Source organism: Embiotoca jacksoni, unplaced genomic scaffold (assembly GCF_022577435.1).
Source record: "Embiotoca jacksoni isolate LCO1_2020_lvr unplaced genomic scaffold, fEmbJac1.0.p SCAF_34, whole genome shotgun sequence".
Lineage (NCBI taxonomy): Eukaryota > Metazoa > Chordata > Actinopteri > Embiotocidae > Embiotoca > Embiotoca jacksoni.
This window is the reverse complement of record NW_027185386.1, coordinates 640,001-658,156: the sequence shown is the minus strand read 5'-3', so window position 1 is coordinate 658,156 and position 18,156 is coordinate 640,001. Positions and strand designations below refer to the sequence as shown.

At 43.9% G+C, this 18,156-nt stretch overlaps 1 protein-coding gene across 1 annotated transcript in view; it reads right to left on the bottom strand.

The window, feature by feature from the left end:
* Positions 1–2,394: 2,394 nt before the first annotated feature.
* The window catches only part of ngfra (nerve growth factor receptor a (TNFR superfamily, member 16)), a 33,113-nt gene continuing 17,351 nt past the window's right edge, over positions 2,395–18,156 (bottom strand). The window contains exons 4-6 of the mRNA XM_069165330.1: positions 13,896–14,136; positions 12,084–12,286; positions 2,395–6,270 (exon numbers count right to left, since the gene is read on the bottom strand). Coding sequence (XP_069021431.1) covers positions 6,218–6,270; positions 12,084–12,286; positions 13,896–14,136 — 497 coding nt within the window. The 3' untranslated portion in view covers positions 2,395–6,217. The remainder of the gene's footprint in view (positions 6,271–12,083; positions 12,287–13,895; positions 14,137–18,156) is intronic.

Genomic DNA, 18,156 nt, shown 5'->3' with positions numbered 1-18,156 from the left:
TTCCCTCCCATTGTTCGGTGGTCGTATAAAGCATCCATCTGGTCGAATGACCTTCTCTGTTCGACTCGCTCTGGCTGTTACTGTCCTTCATCGACTGGTAGTCATTCCTTCATTTTTCTAAACTTTCCCCTGATCTGCTCGAATGTCCTGTTGCAGCCATATGCAGCCAACGGTTCAGCCACTTCTTCGCGTACCTTTCTCGTTACCTGTTGCTCCATCCAGCTCTCACTGGATCCTTTCGTCAGCTACCAAACGGAGGAACATCTGCACCTCATCAGCTGACCACAGTGTGGTTTTTGCAGGCTGCCATTGATTGAGTAGTCTAGTAAATATGTAGCTTGGCTCTGTAACCATGTCGGGTTTGTGTCGTGATGATTCACTCGAGCTCTCTGGTCTGCTGTGTTTTCACGTCACCTTTTAGTATCTGTTCAGCTCGCTGGGAACCTCAACAGAGGTGATACCAAAAAATACTAATAGATACTACCACAACCCATGACCAATGAAAAAACAAAAGCAGGTAGAGTCTTTAGGCATCTCCTCATCTTCATATTTCTTTCCATTTTCTTTGTATCTATGTTGACCTATTAATCACATTATTAAAGAACTGCGCTTACAGAGACATAAAGCAGCAAAAATAATGAACCTTTCAGGGTCAAGCTTATTTAAAAGAATGAGACTTTTTTTTTTACAATTTTGATTTCTTTAAGAATATCTTCCTGCTGTTCATCACAATCTGTCTTTGTCCTGTAAATCCTTGGAGTTGCAGCAGGTACATTTTAGTGCAGCCTGTATTGACGGAGCCCGTCAACTATTTTGGCTGAAGCTTGATGAGTTCATCAAACCACACGTGTTGTGTTGATTTAAAATTAGTCCTAAATATGTTTATGAATGAGCTCAAACAGCAGCCAAGACATTTTTCTTCCAGTTGAAAGTGACAGACTTTTCTTTCATGGATTAAGTTTGTCATGTCGACATGTTTTGAGTCGTTTGGCCCTGAGCATGTTATAAAGTCTTTGCTTTTCCATTTTGGTGTGTCTGTTTCCTTTTATCTCCTTAGGACTTTTTTTTTTCAGCCATTTCAGCTGAGTCGCAGTCTTGATTGATCTTGATAGAAGCAAAAACGTATTTTGATTAGCGTCGCCATGTAAATGTTCCCTGCTGATCAAATTAAATTTCTGCAGTCTATCTGTCAACCCCATCTTGTTCTGGTTTGCTGCATTCGGGGCCTCATATATAGAAACCAGTGAAGGAGGAGGAAAAGCTGTGCAGAAACATCTCCGCAGTTGTTTGTCGTCGTCCTGTTGTTGAAACTGCGGTGTTGCAGCAGTACAGACATTGTGTTTGTGTACTATGTCACGTGTGTGTCGGTGGAGGATTTATCACTGAGGATTAATCTCTGACACGTAGCAGGAAGAAAAATCCCGCCGGACTCCAGAATGTTTAGGCAGCGATAAGACTGCAGAGAACCGCACTCCAGGTCCAACGGACCTTCACACATGGTCCTGCTTTTTTGCTGTGGTTTGGCTGCCAGTCCAACACTATACTTTCTGGTTTTCAGCATTTTATTTTAATTTGCTTGAGGTCATTTTCACAAATGCTTTTGGGTGTTATTGTGAAAAGGACGGGAAAAAAACAAAAGCTGCATTTCTTCAGGGATTTTGAGGTCTCCACATTCAACTTTGGGAATAATTAGAATAATCGAACATGTTTCTCTCTCAGTCTACAAACTCACTGAGGTTTCTCTAACCACCTCTGTCATGTTTGCACGACATAGGAAGCTACCAGGAGCGTTAGCTTAGCTTAGCACAAAGACTGGAAATCTGAGGAAAGAGCCAGCCTAGCTCCATCCACAGCTGACAAAACTAGCCTGCCAATGCCTTCTAAAGCTTCACTATGTCCTACAGTTGTATGTAAAAATGTGGACACTCCTGGGAAAAGTAGTGCAAGTGAAAACAGAATGTGGGAAGAACAGATTCCACAAAACATGTCATGTAGTTGGTCAAGAAACCCGCCTCAAAATCCACAAACAAGAAATGGAAATAGCTGCAAGCAGAAGCTGAGTGGCCTTCAAAGACGCCTGACTTGGACATCATTAAAAAAAAAAAATCTTAAAAATTGCTGCATGGGACGAGCCTACTCTGAAATATTCAGTCTGAACCACAATTCCTTAAATCAAGGAGAGACAGAGTCTTTGTTGGCTTCAACTAAAAAGATGTGAGAGATATCCTTAACTTTGCACAGAGTTAAGCTCGGTGGTCTTTGGCTATGCTTTAGCATCATATTTTCGGTTTCAATCTTCAAACAGCATATTTTTCTAAAGCTCTTCCTTCACTAAATTTAACATCTCATTTTACTGTGTATGTGAACATGTTAAAAGACAAACCGGACACATAATGCAATGACATCTCTGCTTATTTTATTATTAGATGCTCATTTCACTTGCACACGTTTTTAGTTTTTTAACATTTTATAGTGTATTTTTCGTATCTTGTATCAACTCTAAGAAATTCACATTTACACAATGCATTTTACATTAGTTAGGTAACTACAGGGGACATTCAGCTGTTTTGGGACCAGGTCCTGATCTATCTGCATCAAGTAATAACATGACCGAGAATCATAGTGAGCTTCTCCGTAGATTTGCTGCAGATTACATGTCCTGTTGCCTCTGAAACGGAGGTACATGATGAAACTTACTGTACATGCAAAAACATCTGCACAGTAGAGCTGATTCCTATTGACAAATAGCATATGTGAGTTTTTAGAGTCCTACGTGACATGTATATGTTTTCATAATGTTTCATGACCCTATTAGTCGCCAGTATTTATAGCATGTTAACATACAGTATGTGTTCATTGGCAACCTGTTTGTAAGTCTCTCTTATCGGTGCCAAATTCATACAGTTTTCTTGAGTCTCCAAGGTTCATCTTTAGTGCCGACTTTGATTTACTAAAAAACATTATTAGCTCTTTAAAATATAAAAAAGAAAAATGCACATGAAACATCAAATAAGTGAAAAACTGCAAAAAAATATAGTCAAACTTCTAAACCCAAAGACACTGGACACTGTACACAGGCACTTGAACTGTGGTACACTCTTTGAGTGCATTCATATTACGTCTAATAAGTGCTACAAAATAACCTCAGTTAGAAAAAATACTGATTCCAAAAGTGTAATACTATTCATAATATAAGCAAACAGGAAAATTAATAAAACAAGGATTTACAACAGAAAAGAAAAGGGCGAAATTAAACCTTATCCTTGAATGTATCTTGCATATTTTTCTGTTTAGATTCAGGTTGTACATTCTTACAATGAGCGTCTGCCTTCACGAGCTGTTGGAGAAACAGAAGAAGTCAGTTCAGGGTTGATGAGCGCTGCTGGAGGGCTGATTGGACCTCGGGGGGAGATGGTCAAAGAGTATCTTCTTCTTTCTCTCCCTTTTAAAGCAACTCTGGTCACTCATACTGTAGCAGAGTCTGCTTTAATGTCACCGCCACAGCTAGAATCAGGATGAATCATACCGGCTCTCGCTGTAGAGGAGTGAATCATACTTTCTCTCTCTCTCTCTCTCTCTGTGTGTGTGTGTGTGTGTGTGTGTGTGTGTGTGTGTGTGTGTGTGTGTGTGTGTGTGTGTGTGTGGTCACATGTCCACGCCACACCAGCTGAGGAGCTGTGAGCACACTACAGCAGACTTTTTATTTGTTTCCCATTCACTACACCGCAGCGATTCATGAATCACACGTGAAGAGGCCAGAAAGTTGAATTGACTTGAGATGTCGCTGACCATGTGATCGATCTTTGCAGCAGCATCACACGGGATGTAATGACTCACTTTCTCGGCCTTCTTCTCTCTGTGTGACATTTCCTATCTGTCTGTCTAGTGTTCGCTAAATCATACAAGCTCTGCTAACGAGTAAACACCTCTTATTTTACTTCAAAGTAATCGTCTGTAGCTGAGAGTTACATGAGAGGGTAGATAGCGTCTGTCCCGGGGAGAACGCTATCAATTTTCTCATCCATTTCTCGGCAACAAAGTACAAAGAGTATTTTCAGAAATATCAAACCATTCCTTTAAATTCTTCTGTTTTAAAATCATACATGAACCCGTGTCTCTTTACGCTGCTTCACATAATCACTACCAGCTCTGTGGTACGTCTGCAGGCTGTTTACACAGATTTTCCTAAAGATATCTTCGTAATTTTCGCCACTACACAACAAGAGGGACCCTGAGGAGGTGCAACCCGGTATCACGGTCCACTACAGCAAAACGTGAGATAGCCACGCTTTGGGCTGTCTAAGCGTGAAAGTTACACAATTTGAAAGTGTGAAACATACACGCATGCAAATGTCATGATTTTGAGTCATTTGAGACCAAGTACAAAGGACATTAGTCACAGACTGTCATGCGGGACGATGAGATTCGAGTCCAGTGGGAGACGACATTTTTTTCCAAAACCCAACCACGTTTTTATTTTTCCCCAAACCAACCATGTGTTTTTGCGAAAAGTGTCATTTTCCTGTAAATCACATGGTACAAGGTACGTGCCCTGTAGGAATGAACGCTGAAGCAGTGCAGTCGGCTACAGTACGCTTCTTTTACCAGGTGTCCATGTTGACTGCTTTTACAGTCACTGCAAGCAGCAGGAGGAGGAGGAGGAAGAGGAGGAAGTGGGGGGCGACATAAAAGTGGTCCTCCCTGATAAAAGGTGCCACCCAGCCTTAGAAGTGCGGCCGGACTAAGTGCTTTTATATCACCATGGCGATGTAGTAAATGTCAGTGGCCTCGGACTTGGATAAGGGATCGGTAATGTCGCGTTGAGGCTTCTCTCCGTCCGTCGTTCGCAGCATTAATCCCGATGAGAGAGGAGCCAGAGGGTAAATGAAGCCGAGACCCTGAGGTAATTACTACCTGCCTGTCAGGACGTCTCTCTAATGGGCTCCCCGTGTGGACGTGAGTGCCAGCGACGAAGCCTTAGCGCCTCAGCGCTGTTTATCAGGCTCCACAACACCAGCGCAGCTGTAGACCGTAAGAGTGAGTACGTGGAGACGCTCGTAAGGATCGTGAAATAAAAGTGTACCTCTTAGGGTCGTCCTAATTTTCCGCTCTGTTACTACTATAGATGGAATTCCTCGTTCCAGACTTTTTTTTTTCCATTTAAAGCATCCGTTTGTAACGAGCGCTGATGACGTCAGAGCTTTATCGTACATCGGATGGCTTCCCTCTTTAGACGTGTCGACTCATCGCAGTGAGTCAGCAAAGAGCTCCACAGTCCAGAGATGTTCCTCTCATGTTGCAGCTCCGATGGAGGACTGTGGAGGCACCCTGCTGACTCAGGATTGTAATTCAAGCCACAAAAATAAAAGTCCTGCACCACAAACATTTTGGGGCGTGTTACATTATGAGCATGAAATTACTGAAACACAATTCCTGGAGGCGCTGTGATGGGGTTTATGTCAGCGGGCGGGGGGGCGGTTCATAACCGAGGCGGCTGTGCAGTAATTGACCTCTTTTCCTAAATATGAGTCACTTGCATCAGGCGGTGCTGCCAATCTCCAACAATGATGCAAACATTTTTAAGAAGATAGTGTGACATGAAATGTGGTTAACTGATACAAGAAACTTCAGAAGAAGTTGGGAGTGAGTCGCGGCTGCTTGGACGGCGGGGGGGTCTAATAGAGCGAATCCTATAGAGACGTGTCGGATTATCTGAGATCAGGACGACACGGAGGAAGATGAGAACAAAAAGAAAACGTGAAATAAATGTTTTCTCGGTAGGTGATCACAGAATTAAAAGGAGAATAGAAAGCTTAGAAAGGAGCAGAAGATACTAAACTGGCAGCTACTGAGAATGATGTCAACATGTTGGAATAGTTAATACGAGATGCACTGGCACATCGTACGGTTACCTATCCGTGTAACGCCGGTTCAGATCGTGCTCGATATTGCCGTTTAGAGTTTGTGTCCAGGCCCGCTGAATGACAGTCAGACTCTGTATGCAGGGATGAAGAGGTCGTCTGCGGCCCAAAAGGTTGCTGGGAGGTCCGTACGAGTCCGGCTGCTGCTCGGCGGCCACTTCAGATATAAATCGGAGTCCGTTGTTTTTCTTTTCACATTCTCTGTTTGGCTCCCCCGCCTTCGTTTTGGTCCCCAATCTCTTCTCCCTTTCTTCTTCAGCTCTGACGCCTCCTCTTCCTCCTCCTCCTCTTCTTCCTCAGACTTCAGGAGGAGGCGAGTCAGGCTGGGGGCCGCCATCCACCCGCACCACTGCAGAGAGAGAGAACAAAGCAACGTCAGGCCGGAGAAGACAAATGATTAGTGGTCATATTTAAATCAGGGATGCTTCTTTGGGCAGGTGTGTTGCTGAGGACCCGAGGTTGTTCTTTTGTGTGATTTGGACACACGACATGTTCGATATTAATACATTTTCTTATAAAAAAAAAAAAAAGAGGACTGTAAAACGTGCAGAAAAAAAAGCAAACGTGGCATCCCACTTTGATGGGTTTCCAGGTTCACATGCAACTATACGCTTCGGTAGTTTGATCGACATCAATACTATATGAGATCATCATATATTTATATCGGTGCTGTCTGTGAGAACCATGTACATAAGTTATGCACTTTGTAAAGTTCAACCACTGGTTATTTAGTAGCTAATGTTAGCCGGCTGTAAAGCTTCAACATCTCTATTAAATGAAAAAATGACATAAAATGAAAATGTCTGGTATTCACATACGTCCGCAGCAAGCTGTTCTCAACACAGCTGATACCACAAACCAGGCTCTTTAGTTCAGTAGGAAGTCCGTTGATTGAGGGCACCTTGATAAGTTTCTGAATCATGGGCAAAGATTACAACTTCCTATCCACCAAAATATCCAAAACACTGTAAGTCTTCCTTCATGGAAAAAGCTGTGAAAGCCCTGGTGATCCCCCCCTCCCCTGCAGGGGGCCCTGTGGTGTCACTCACTCATTGGAAACCTGTTAAACTGGAGTCGTTAGCCAGCTGAGGATGAGAGACAAATGCTCTCTTTTCCCACAAACCTCTTAACCTGCTGCCAATTGGGGGAAACCATGGGAACGCCTCGGGAATGCTGAGGCGTTCCTGAGAGGACCCCAAAGTCCGGTCGGTTGTTTTCTTGTCTTGATCAATGCATCCTTGTGCCAGCGACGTGTCATACACTGGACTTTATTTCAAGGCTTTAGAAGAGGAGGTTTCTTTTGTCGACTAAGCGATAATGTCACACCTTCCCTCTGTTTTCAGTCCTTCATTTAACCGTCATAACTGCCCTCCGCCCTCTGCTTCCTCTGTATCCACACTGATTGTGTCCAGAGACGGCCTCGGTCCTCCTCCGTCTCCCTCCCCGGTTAAACAGACACTCTGCCCACATCAGCGGTGACACGAAGACACGAGAGTCCAGGCGTACGCACGGTGGCTCGGACCTGAACTCCTGCCTCGGTCCGACCGGTCTCTGCACCTCATTTCAGACGCAGCTTTGCTAATAACAGCCACATGTCTGGCCTGATGTGTTTTTTATGGAGTCCAACCTCCTTCTAAGAATCAATCCAAGATGTCTTTCACTGAACCAGTTCAATCAGGTCTGCTCTGAAACGTGAACTCCAATCACAGCCCAGCTTTGTTACTCACCGTTTCTTTTTTGATTTTCTAATCGGCACATTCAAGTAATCCTGATTGGACCCAAAGCCACAGAAAAGCTGAGACGTTTTTCTGATTGAGTTTGAATTTTTGACTGCTTCATGGTAATCAAACTACTCCCAGGGAAAAGTTGACCAAGGGATTGTTTCTCTGATTTAAAATAAATATATTTGTTTCTCATTTTGCTGCTTTATTTATGACTCCATGGGGTCCTGTGTTCATTTCGCAACTTTTTATTATGTTTCCCTTTTGGGGAACCAAATTCTGTAGATAGATTAAAATGAATGGGCCCTCATCTGTCCTAGCAGGGCATCCTACCAACGCCTTCACGTACTGCCATTTTGGATCCTTCTGGCTGGTAACTTGAAAGATAACGTGAACTTTTAAAGGTCCAGGAAACGTATTTTCACTTCACACATTTGTGTGTTTCCTCTTTGTTTCAGAGCTTGTTTCCCCGGTCAGTAGGCACGTTGTGATACCGTGTACTTCCGTAGACCAATCAGAATTGAGTAACATCTAAGTCCCTTATGATAGTGAGTTTGATCTAATTTGATCGAACAGGAAACTCACCCGATGAAAGTTTCTATTGTTTAAATGTTAACACCTTCAGTAAATGAATGCCTTGAGGGTTTTCTTTTATCTTTGGTTGCTGCTTTTCAGTCATGAACATATCGTGTTCTAGACGAACACTTTTCAGAAGCTTTCATTTCTGTCATTAGTTGAAGAGATCTTGAACTCGGGTTGTTCATGCGTCAATGATTGATTAACAATGAATCTGAAAACAATCTTTTTCAAGAAATAAATTGTTTAGTCTACAAAATATGAGAATAAAAAAAATCTAAAGTAATATAAATATATTTTTCCACAAATCCTTGTTGATGTCGTCAGCCCTAAGGATGAATCTGTCAGTTAATGAGGTAATCACGGCAGCTCTGCTGTGCATCGACTGATTGGTGCGTCCAGAACAACTACTGCTGTCACCTCTGATGTTAAAATCATAACAGTGGGGTGGGATTACCTCCAACCAGAGAAGTGTTTTAAAGACTTCCTGACGTGGGAGGATGACAGACATCCTTCTGGTATTACAGAGATCCTGTTAGTAACTCGTTACATGACTCAGCTACAGCGTTACTGTAACTTAAAAGGTTTAAAAGGTCCTGCAGCGCTGCAGCTACCGCCGACTCTCCTACAGAATCACTAATGTTTCGTTCAACTAAACTGTCACCCCTTGATGGAGGTTGGCTGTGGCGCTGTAAGAAACACTCGCCTCTTTTATCATTATCATTTTCAGGTGAACACTCAGAAACCTGATTTTCTCCCGAATCTTGAAACCTGCTGCTGTGTGTGGATTTTCAGTTGGTTTTTTTGCAGCTTTAATATCCAAATTTGTCCCCTTTTTATAATCTGGCTCTCGCTTTCTCCAATCACCCTGAAGATCTTTTGAATGGTTTTGTGACCGACAGCTGCTTTGACTCCACTCTGTGTCGACTATGAGGTCAAACACAGGACGGGGATTCACGGTTGGGCGATACGACTCTTAAAGGGCTTAGAGTCTTGTTTAAATTTTAAACACATCCAATATGCACGATTCAGATGGGGGTGGGGGGGGGGGGGGGGGGGGACTCTGCACAGATAGATGGTTCTTTTTAATGGAGATGAGCAGACAGAAACGAGGCCGGGCACCCCTCATGGAGGAGCTCTCACCCCCCCCCATGCAGGGAATACCCTCTCTGAGCGCTGTCACTCAAAGCCAGAGACGTTTTCAATGCTCCGTTTCTCCTTTTTAAAAGCTTATTTGACTTGTTTTGACTGAAAGTGTTCCAATTACTGCACGCCAGCAGTAAAATATGGTTCATTGGGAACAGGAAACCCCCTGCGATTAGCATGGATTTATTGCGCATATTCTCACTCCCTCGTGATTTTAACAGGCCTCGCTGGTTGTAGAAGAACACACACACACACCCCCCCACCCCCCCACCCCTCCACCCCCCTCCACCCCCCCTGCACAACAACATTTGCTGCGTTTTTTTCCTAATGGCTTCCGCTCCGACTGACGGTGGTAACGCCAATTAGCTTGTGCTAAACGCAGACGCTGAATCAGATTTTGGGGAAGGCAGAGAGACCGGGGGTGGAGGGGGGTGGAAGGAGGTGGGGGGGTCTGGATCCCGTCTCGTAACACCTGCTAATGAGCCAATCAGTTAAAAGAGGCGACGGGGTTAACCACGCAGGCAGTCATCCTCTCAATGAAGCCATGCCAAGCAGCGCCTCCAAAAGAAATTCCTCCTTTTCTCAGGAACGTACAGCAGGCTTCACATTTGTGGAGCCGGGGAAGAATGGAAAGAGGCACTCGAACGAAACACAAAAACAAAATGGGCTTTTCCCAAGCCTCATTAGAATGTAATGGGTATCATAGATGGGACACAGTGGCAAGGATTGTTCGAGGGAGGATTTATCTGCTGTTTGCCTTGTTAGCACATTATTATCCCTGTATAACTATTTCTTAATCTTTACACAATAACCCTACGGAGGAAGAAATTAATTCCTGTGAAAGGGAGTCAGGAGGAGAAGCATGAATGACTGAATGAATAACAAGATCATGACTGAACTCACGACTTCTTCTTCAGCTAAAAATGCCTCTCGGCTTTATGTATGGATCAAGTGAACAAGCTTGTTCCATCTCTTTAATGTAAGTGCTATTTGAGCATGGAGAGGAGGAGGATCGCTGTGTTGGAGAGGAGGAGGATCGCTGTGTTGGAGAGGAGGAGGATCGCTGTGTTGGAGAGGAGGAGGATCGCTGTGTTGGAGAGGAGGAGGATCGCTGTGTTGGAGAGGTCGCCTCTCAGCCCTGCAGCGCTTGCTTTCATTCTCCCGTCTGCTGTGTAAAGGTTATCCTCCCTTTTTTTGTGTGTTTGTTCAGTGCTGGGCAGCGAGTAAAACCCCCTGATCACACATATTGTATATCTAGAGAAGATATGTCTCGTGCTGTTTGAGTTAATTGGGCTAAAATATGTATTTTGTTGCCAAAACTTAAGTTCCTTTGTATTAAAAAAAAACCACCATCTTTGGCCAAATGCTATTAAATACATATTTTTACAATCAAACCCACACACACCGCCACCCAGCTGCTTTTGTTCTCACTTAATGATTATTAATCTGGAAATGAAATTAGTCCTCAAAAAATGTTTGTATCTCACTCCGTCCTGGTGATAACGATAAGGAGAATTATTGGGTTTCTTACAATTCTCCCAACTATATCTGATCCAAGAGGCCCAAAGTTTTGCAGCTCTTACTGACTGAACTTTGAATGTTCTTCAGGTGAAAAGTTCACAAAATAGCTTCAGGGTAAAAGGGTTAAATAATTTGTGATAAAAAAAAAGTATGAATTATTCCTTTTAAGTTGTCTTAATTGTTGTTAAGTCAAGTCTCTGTTAATGCCGTTATGACTGTGACAAAAAAGGACCTTAAAACTTTCCGCTGTGTTTTTCTCTTAATGCACTACAACTCAAGAAGTAAATTAAGCACATGGTAAATTGCTTTATAATAGATCAGTAAAGTGCATAGTTTTGGCTCCGAGCCAGACATCGTTTACTGAGTTCATCTTACAAAACCTTTTTAGACTTTGTCTGGCTTGCGAGTTGCAAAATCTGTCCTCGAAACCTCAACTCAAAATACCGCCCGAGTCCCCAGAGATAAATATGGAGCAGCAGTAAAGGCAAATATAGATCAAACATATGTAGTTACATACACTGTGTATGCATTACATTTCTAATATGCGCTGACAAAGATAGAAAGTGTGTCAAACTTTTGCCAGCACTGAAATTTTGAACCTAATTCTGTTGTTTGTGATTAGGAGGAATAAACTAACACTTAAAGCAGTCATGCAAAATAAATCGAATGTTCAGTGCATGCTTCACATTCATGTTCCTGCAGTCTAATCCATCATGTGTGCACGTGAGATCTGGCCTCACATATCTGCTTTTTTGGCAGCTACATGTAGGTGTTGGTCCTGCTGCGAGCTGAAATATTGTTTCTGATTTCAGGCTCCAGAAACGTGTCTGCGCTCTGAGGAAAACTCTTGCTCAACGGCGAGAAGCCGCGACACCTCTCAGCAGAATATGTTGATGTAATCGATGATGACTTTCTTTGGCAGCCAGAATACCAGTGTGAAGGAGGAATCTATGTGAGGGTGAGTTTCTGTGTTGAGAGGTCAACCACATTAAAATGATCATTTTTTTTGTATCAGTATTTTCTACGAACACGGCCACACACTTTCCAGGATCTACAGATCAGAAGCAATTTTGGGAACATAAATTAAAGACACCTCCACCACATGGAAAGAATACAGAGGTCGTTTAAGGTCTATATTATTATGTAACTTTTGTTGATGTCTGTATTGATAGTGTTGTTCCCAGATTTGAAAGCTTACCGATCTGTTCCTGTGTGTGTGAGTGTGACGGCTGAGCCTGGACTTCAGCCTGGGCCTGTTGCTGCTGCTGCTCCTGCAGACTCTGGCTGTCCACGGAGATGCCGCTGTCGCTGTGCAGCTTCTCTCCCTCCGGCGTCACCATCTGGTTGCTGGTGGCTGCTCGGTTATTAGCCGCCTGCTTATTCTGCTTGCAACTGTTCCAACTGTGTGGAGAAAGGGAAGCGGTCGTCACGTGATCCCGTCTGAGTTTGAGGTATTTACGTTTCACATCAGTTATGAGATAAAACAAAACAATTAAACATGGGAGTTTAGGTGTAAGTCAATTTTCAGATGGCAAACTGTCACTGACCCTTTCCGAAACCAAAAACACAAAATCATATTTATATTGAATGTGTCCCATTCAAGACAAGCATCGCTACACTGAGTGGCAGACCTGGTGGTCTTCCATCGGATTTTAATCTGCCGTAATGGTTCGTGACACGTTCTCCAAGCTCATGTTGTGTTTCGGTTGGATCTCATCCTGAAAGCCTTTTTTCTCTTGAGTTTGTGAGTGAAAACATACTGTTAGAAATACGATCATGTACTTATGTGAAGCAGCCAAACAGGCTTATTTTAGCGCTAAATGACGATATGTTAAATTATCACTTTACACGGCAATAGAAAATGTTTAGTCTTTATTTCCATGTCTTCTCAATGAATGTCATTCTGATAAAGACGCTAACTTTTTTCCTGCTTCAGCTTCAGTTTATTGCCACAACATTGTGTATTCAACCATCAACCCTTTTTTTTTAAGTATGTGTTGATGCTGGCGAGCTGGAAACATTATGAATGGAAGCAGCATTTTCCACCAACTCATTGAGCTGTCAATAATTAGCTAACGAGCTGCAGCTTGTAAAATCCTGTTGCTCGTGACTGATGTCATTTCGAATGGCAAAATCATCTGCTCCATTTGAGCGACCTGCCTACTACTGTGTATTTCTATGGTGAATGCACCTTCGTTATGATTGTAAACTGCACGGGTGAGAATTATATTTGTCATATTTCATGTACCCTATTTTTTTTGCCCCGGAACAGAACAAAGCTCATAAATTGTTCAGAAAAGCTCGACAGCTCGCTGCTGTTGTGTCTCTCGCGGAAGATAAACGGCTCCTGAATCATTGATTAAAATATTCATGAGGTATTGAGTGGTACAGTTCAGTTCACACCTATACTTGTAAAATATTTGGTGTTGGGATAAATTCGCATAATTTACAGTCTGTTTATGCACGACGATAAGTACACGAAGAGTATCGGCCAGATGTGTGCGTGACTGCGCTGATAAATCTGGCACTCAAGTTTCTCCCTTGTCGGCACTTTTCAAACAATCAATGCCTCTAATGAGATTGTTTACTTGCTCCGAATGTGTTTTAGCCCGGTTTGTATCTGTCTGTCTGAGTGCTTGCATGTGTCGTCGCTGATGTGTTATTGCGTGATCTTTGTAATGCATTAAGTCCTGCTGTTCTTTGGGTTTTTTTAAGAAAAGCTCATTATGGTGAATTTGAAGAGAAATGGCTCTTCAACCACTGCAGGGCTGAAGATTTCACCAGCCACCTTAATGTCATTATTTAGACTAGACATTGCCGGGGACAACATCTGTCACTGTAAGACAGATGTTGTCCCCGGCAACATATAGACCACCATCTCTGTCACAGTTCGCCCTCTCATGTCCCGGATTATGTTGCGGCTGAGGCGCGAAGCCTAATTGTGCAAATGTCTTTAACTGCGGAGCAGCTTTTCAATCTTTTTTGTTTCTTTTTTTCTCTTCCAGCTGACCTAATAAAAACAATGTAAGCCACCAGGCCGACCACCACGGCGGCCAGGATGGAGCAGTAGATGGGGATGAGGTTCTCGTTGAGGCCGTGGCCGAGGAAGCGAGGCGAGCCGGCGCTGGACGTCGTCGTCTCTCCACCCAGCATCGGGCCTTCGGAGCTGCCCGGAAATAAGTAGTTGGGGAATGAGGATGAAGACGGGTCCATGTCGGGGGTGGGAATGACGTACGTCGGGAGGTAAGGATCTGTGTGGAAGAAAATGGAGAGATTTGTGAGACAATTATGTGAATATAAAACAATAAAACTCTGAATAATCTACAGCCGTGCTCGCACGAATACTTTGAGCTAAATCCTAACGTACACAATGATATTGCGAACATGCTTATGATTTGTGGGTATGTGTAATGTTAGCAATTAGGAATGTGACATGATTTTCGAATAGTCGTTATAAAAAAAATGTATTAGTTGTACATGACTATCGTTCTTCTTTATTTTCCCTGTTTTTACCGGCGCCAGGTTGTAATGCTCACTCTCGTCAGAAGGTGGCGGTAATGAGCCTAAAAGCTGTTTGCCAGCTGCCATTAAATAAAATTTTTGCTCGAAATGCTCATCCCTATCAGCAATGTTCACCATTTTAGTTTCACGACTGTCATTTCTGATAAGGATGTCTGTTATGAACCACTATGTTGGATAAATTTTATTTTATTTTCCAGATAATGGGGCTAAATGGACAAAATGAAGGGATCAACATTAAAATTCATCCTGAGGGACTTCAACATCTGTATTAAATTGCAAGGCAATCCATCTTAAAATAGCTCATTTAACCCCAAAACACAAATTTCTACCTCAAGGAAAATTGCTTAAAGAAAAGTCAATGGATAAGATCCTCTGGAAGCCATGATATACAAACTTATGTCCCAATCTGTTGAAATATTTCACTGGATTTGTGAAAACTTTAACCGGCTGGTGTTCCCCAAAGTTCTTCATCCATAGGTATCTGCACGAAATTTCAGTCTGCTCAGTGATGGCTGTTGCTGCTTTCTAAAAAAGAACTCCTGTCACGATGACACTTCTGCAGAGAGCTTGTTTGCCGGGGTGAAGTCACCCAAGTCGCCCACCAGATGTCTGATACACCGCACACAGGCAGCAGCTGTTCCTGATAGACAGATGAGTTCTGGCTGAGTTGCTGTCTGCAGAACGAGGGAATGTTTCTCGACTAGGGGGGCAAAATATGTTCCAGCCGGGCACCAGGCCGGGGTCCCGCCCGGCCCGGCCCGGCCTCCTCTCACCCCATCTGTGACCTCTGCACATCGCGTGACATTAAAGGCCACGTGGATCCGTGTCGAACAAAGTCCGGCGCTTCAGGGAGGTCAGCACTTTGAGCGTAGCCTTCGCTGAGGCAAGGAAAGTACTCTGCTACTGGATGGGTCTGGTTTGTGTCACAGCTGAGCCTGTGAAGGAGTCATTTTCATAAATTGTCCAATTTCCTCTTTCATTGTGAGTGCCATTAATGATTCAGTGTAATTTCCCATCTTCGCGGCAGCACCATGCCCACTCTGATGGGCACCACTTTCTTTCTTCTGAAAACACAATTTATTCATCAAATCTTCTCCTACACGTCCGCCACGTCGTGCTCTGGTCGTGAGGAGCTCTGAGTAACGCCGCGGTGGTTCTTCCAGATGGTAGAAGGGTTCACGGATTATTCCTTTTTTCCTCGTGGGTTACGGTGCAGCAGGCCGAGCAGAGGGACCTTGTCCCGACTCCTCGGAGCTCTGCAGCCGGGTGAGGATGGAGAATCTGCAGCCTGGTTTCAGATCTGAGTCTGTAAATCCCAGCAGAAGCTCAGGCTGCTCCTCATTAGCTCTGTACTGGCAGCTCACGGGATGAACCCTGTGGAGACCCCCGAGGCGTCCTTCAAGGCTCTTTCCCCAAATAGTTTTTTTTTTATTTTCAGGGCTTCTAACTGGTATTTTAACCCTTTTATTCTAACCCTTTATTTCCTATTTAGCATTTATAAGCACAAAATAAAAGTTTAATAAGTGGTGTATAACACGTTAAAATGTTTGTTGTAAGCAGATATAAGAACACTTTAAAATGTTAATTAATGTTAGTATCCCACCGCCCTGTTGGTTAGAGAAGCAGATGTGTGTCATTTTACTTCTGAGATATCCTCCTCTGAAGTTTGTGCCTCCACCCTCTTTAACACTGGTGGCAAACCTAATTTCATTTGTGGTACGCACAGCAGTGAAAAATGACATTTCAATAATTTAACAGCCTTTTCCAGGAACAATGGCCTGGTTCCTCCGGTTAATCTTCAAACAGCAGTTTTCATTCAAACTGCTGTAAATGAAAGACATAAAAAAAACATTGATAAAGTGTTCAGTGGAAATAGTTTTTCCCAACACTGGACTGCTGGATTTTTTTTTTTAGAATGTCACTTTCATTGCTTTTAGCACCACAAATTTCATTCACCTCTTCTAAACCGCCAGAAAACATCTCGGCGTCAAACATCTCAAAACCTCCATAAATCAACCCAAAACCACCGAGTTCTTATTGTTACATTTAAAAGCCGTCACCTCCTGTTTGTACAGGAAGTTGTTCACTCACTAGTGACTCTACGAGTGTTAAAGCGAAGCAGGCGAACTGATTTCCTACTGCAACAGACATGATGAGAGCCCCGTCATCATTTCCCATCTGTGGACCAAGTGGACAATCTCCCAAAAGAAAACTCATTCTTGGAGGACAAATGCATGAAGTGATTGTCATGGCAACGGATGTGGACTTCAGTGGAACATCAGAACCAAAGTCTGTCTTCACCTTTTCTCTTTTCACGGACATGGCAGATCGTGGAGTCTCTCATTGATTTGTTGCATAATTTACACACGGTTCGTTAACCGGTCCGATGGGATCTCGACCGGCAGCTCGCGCTCTGTTTGTCGTTAAGAGTCCACGTTGGTCCGTCCGATGACGGGGTATTCCTGCCTCCCCATGAGGGGGATTGGTTTACTGAAACGGTAGGAAAATAATCTTTCACGGGACAGAAAAATACAGCACATGTGCGTGCCATACTTAGAAACACCGAAATAATGCGGAGGTCTATTTAAAGCGGCGCTATTGATCGAGATCCGTCTAAAGAGGAGTGGAACAGGGTGTCTGTATTACATGCATTTTCTTGACCTTTCCCTGAGATGTAGTCAGGTTTCCTTCAGCTCTGCCTGTACATCATCCGGCTAATGCAGGGGGGCCGGCTAATGGTGTTAGCAATGCAACACGAGCTGACAAATAGAATAAATGGTGAATGGAAGGTGTGAAAGTGTGCAGACGGTCTGGCTCTTTTATGCAGTTCGCCGGAGAAGTTGCGATCCTTTTTAGCCCCTCCTTCATCACGCCGGGCTCTCAGTCATCCTGCTGCTACTGTAAGTGCTTCTCCGGTGCTATGAACGCTCCCTCCACACGCACACGTGTCCGCGGCAGTCGATCCCCAGGACATGTTGTAAATTGTCTTTTCTCGCTCGGAGCCGAGACGCCGGCTCTCCTGTGAATTATCTGCACGTAACACCGAGTCGACGCCGAGAGCCTGAACGCTGCGTCTTTATTCTGACTGCTGCTTTGGGCTGAGGAGGAAAATGCAGCTGGCTGCAGAGCAGAGGATAAACCTGAGTCTGCAGAGGGGCTGCAGACCTCGGCTACAACAGAATACGCAGCTTAAAGGGCGGCACTGGTGCTTTCACAGTTTTATTTGGGCTTCAGTAGGTTTAAAAACACTTTTCTGAAGCAAAATAAAACGCACAGGATTTTTATGAGCGCGGCGCTGTGTGCGCAGGGAGATGTGTTTATTAGCAGGGTGTGGAGGAGGGGGAGGAGGGGGCGGGGAATTACATTTTTATGAGCCATTGAGGTCTTTATGGTGGAGTTAACCCCGGGGTCTCCAGCAGAGGTTGATGTCCTGACTGCTGCCAGTTTCAGGGTGGAGATGAGCAACTATCAGGCGCAGCACATGTACAATGACCTCTTTATCAGCCGCCAAACACTCTCTGCTCTGTCTCCGCTCAGCCTCTATCTCACACACACACACACACACACACACACTCACACTCACACTCACACACACACACTCACAAAACACACACTCTCTCACACTCACACACACACACACACACACACACACACTCACACACACTCTCACACTCACACACACACACACACACTCACAAAACACACACTCTCTCACACTCACACACACTCACAACACACACACACACACA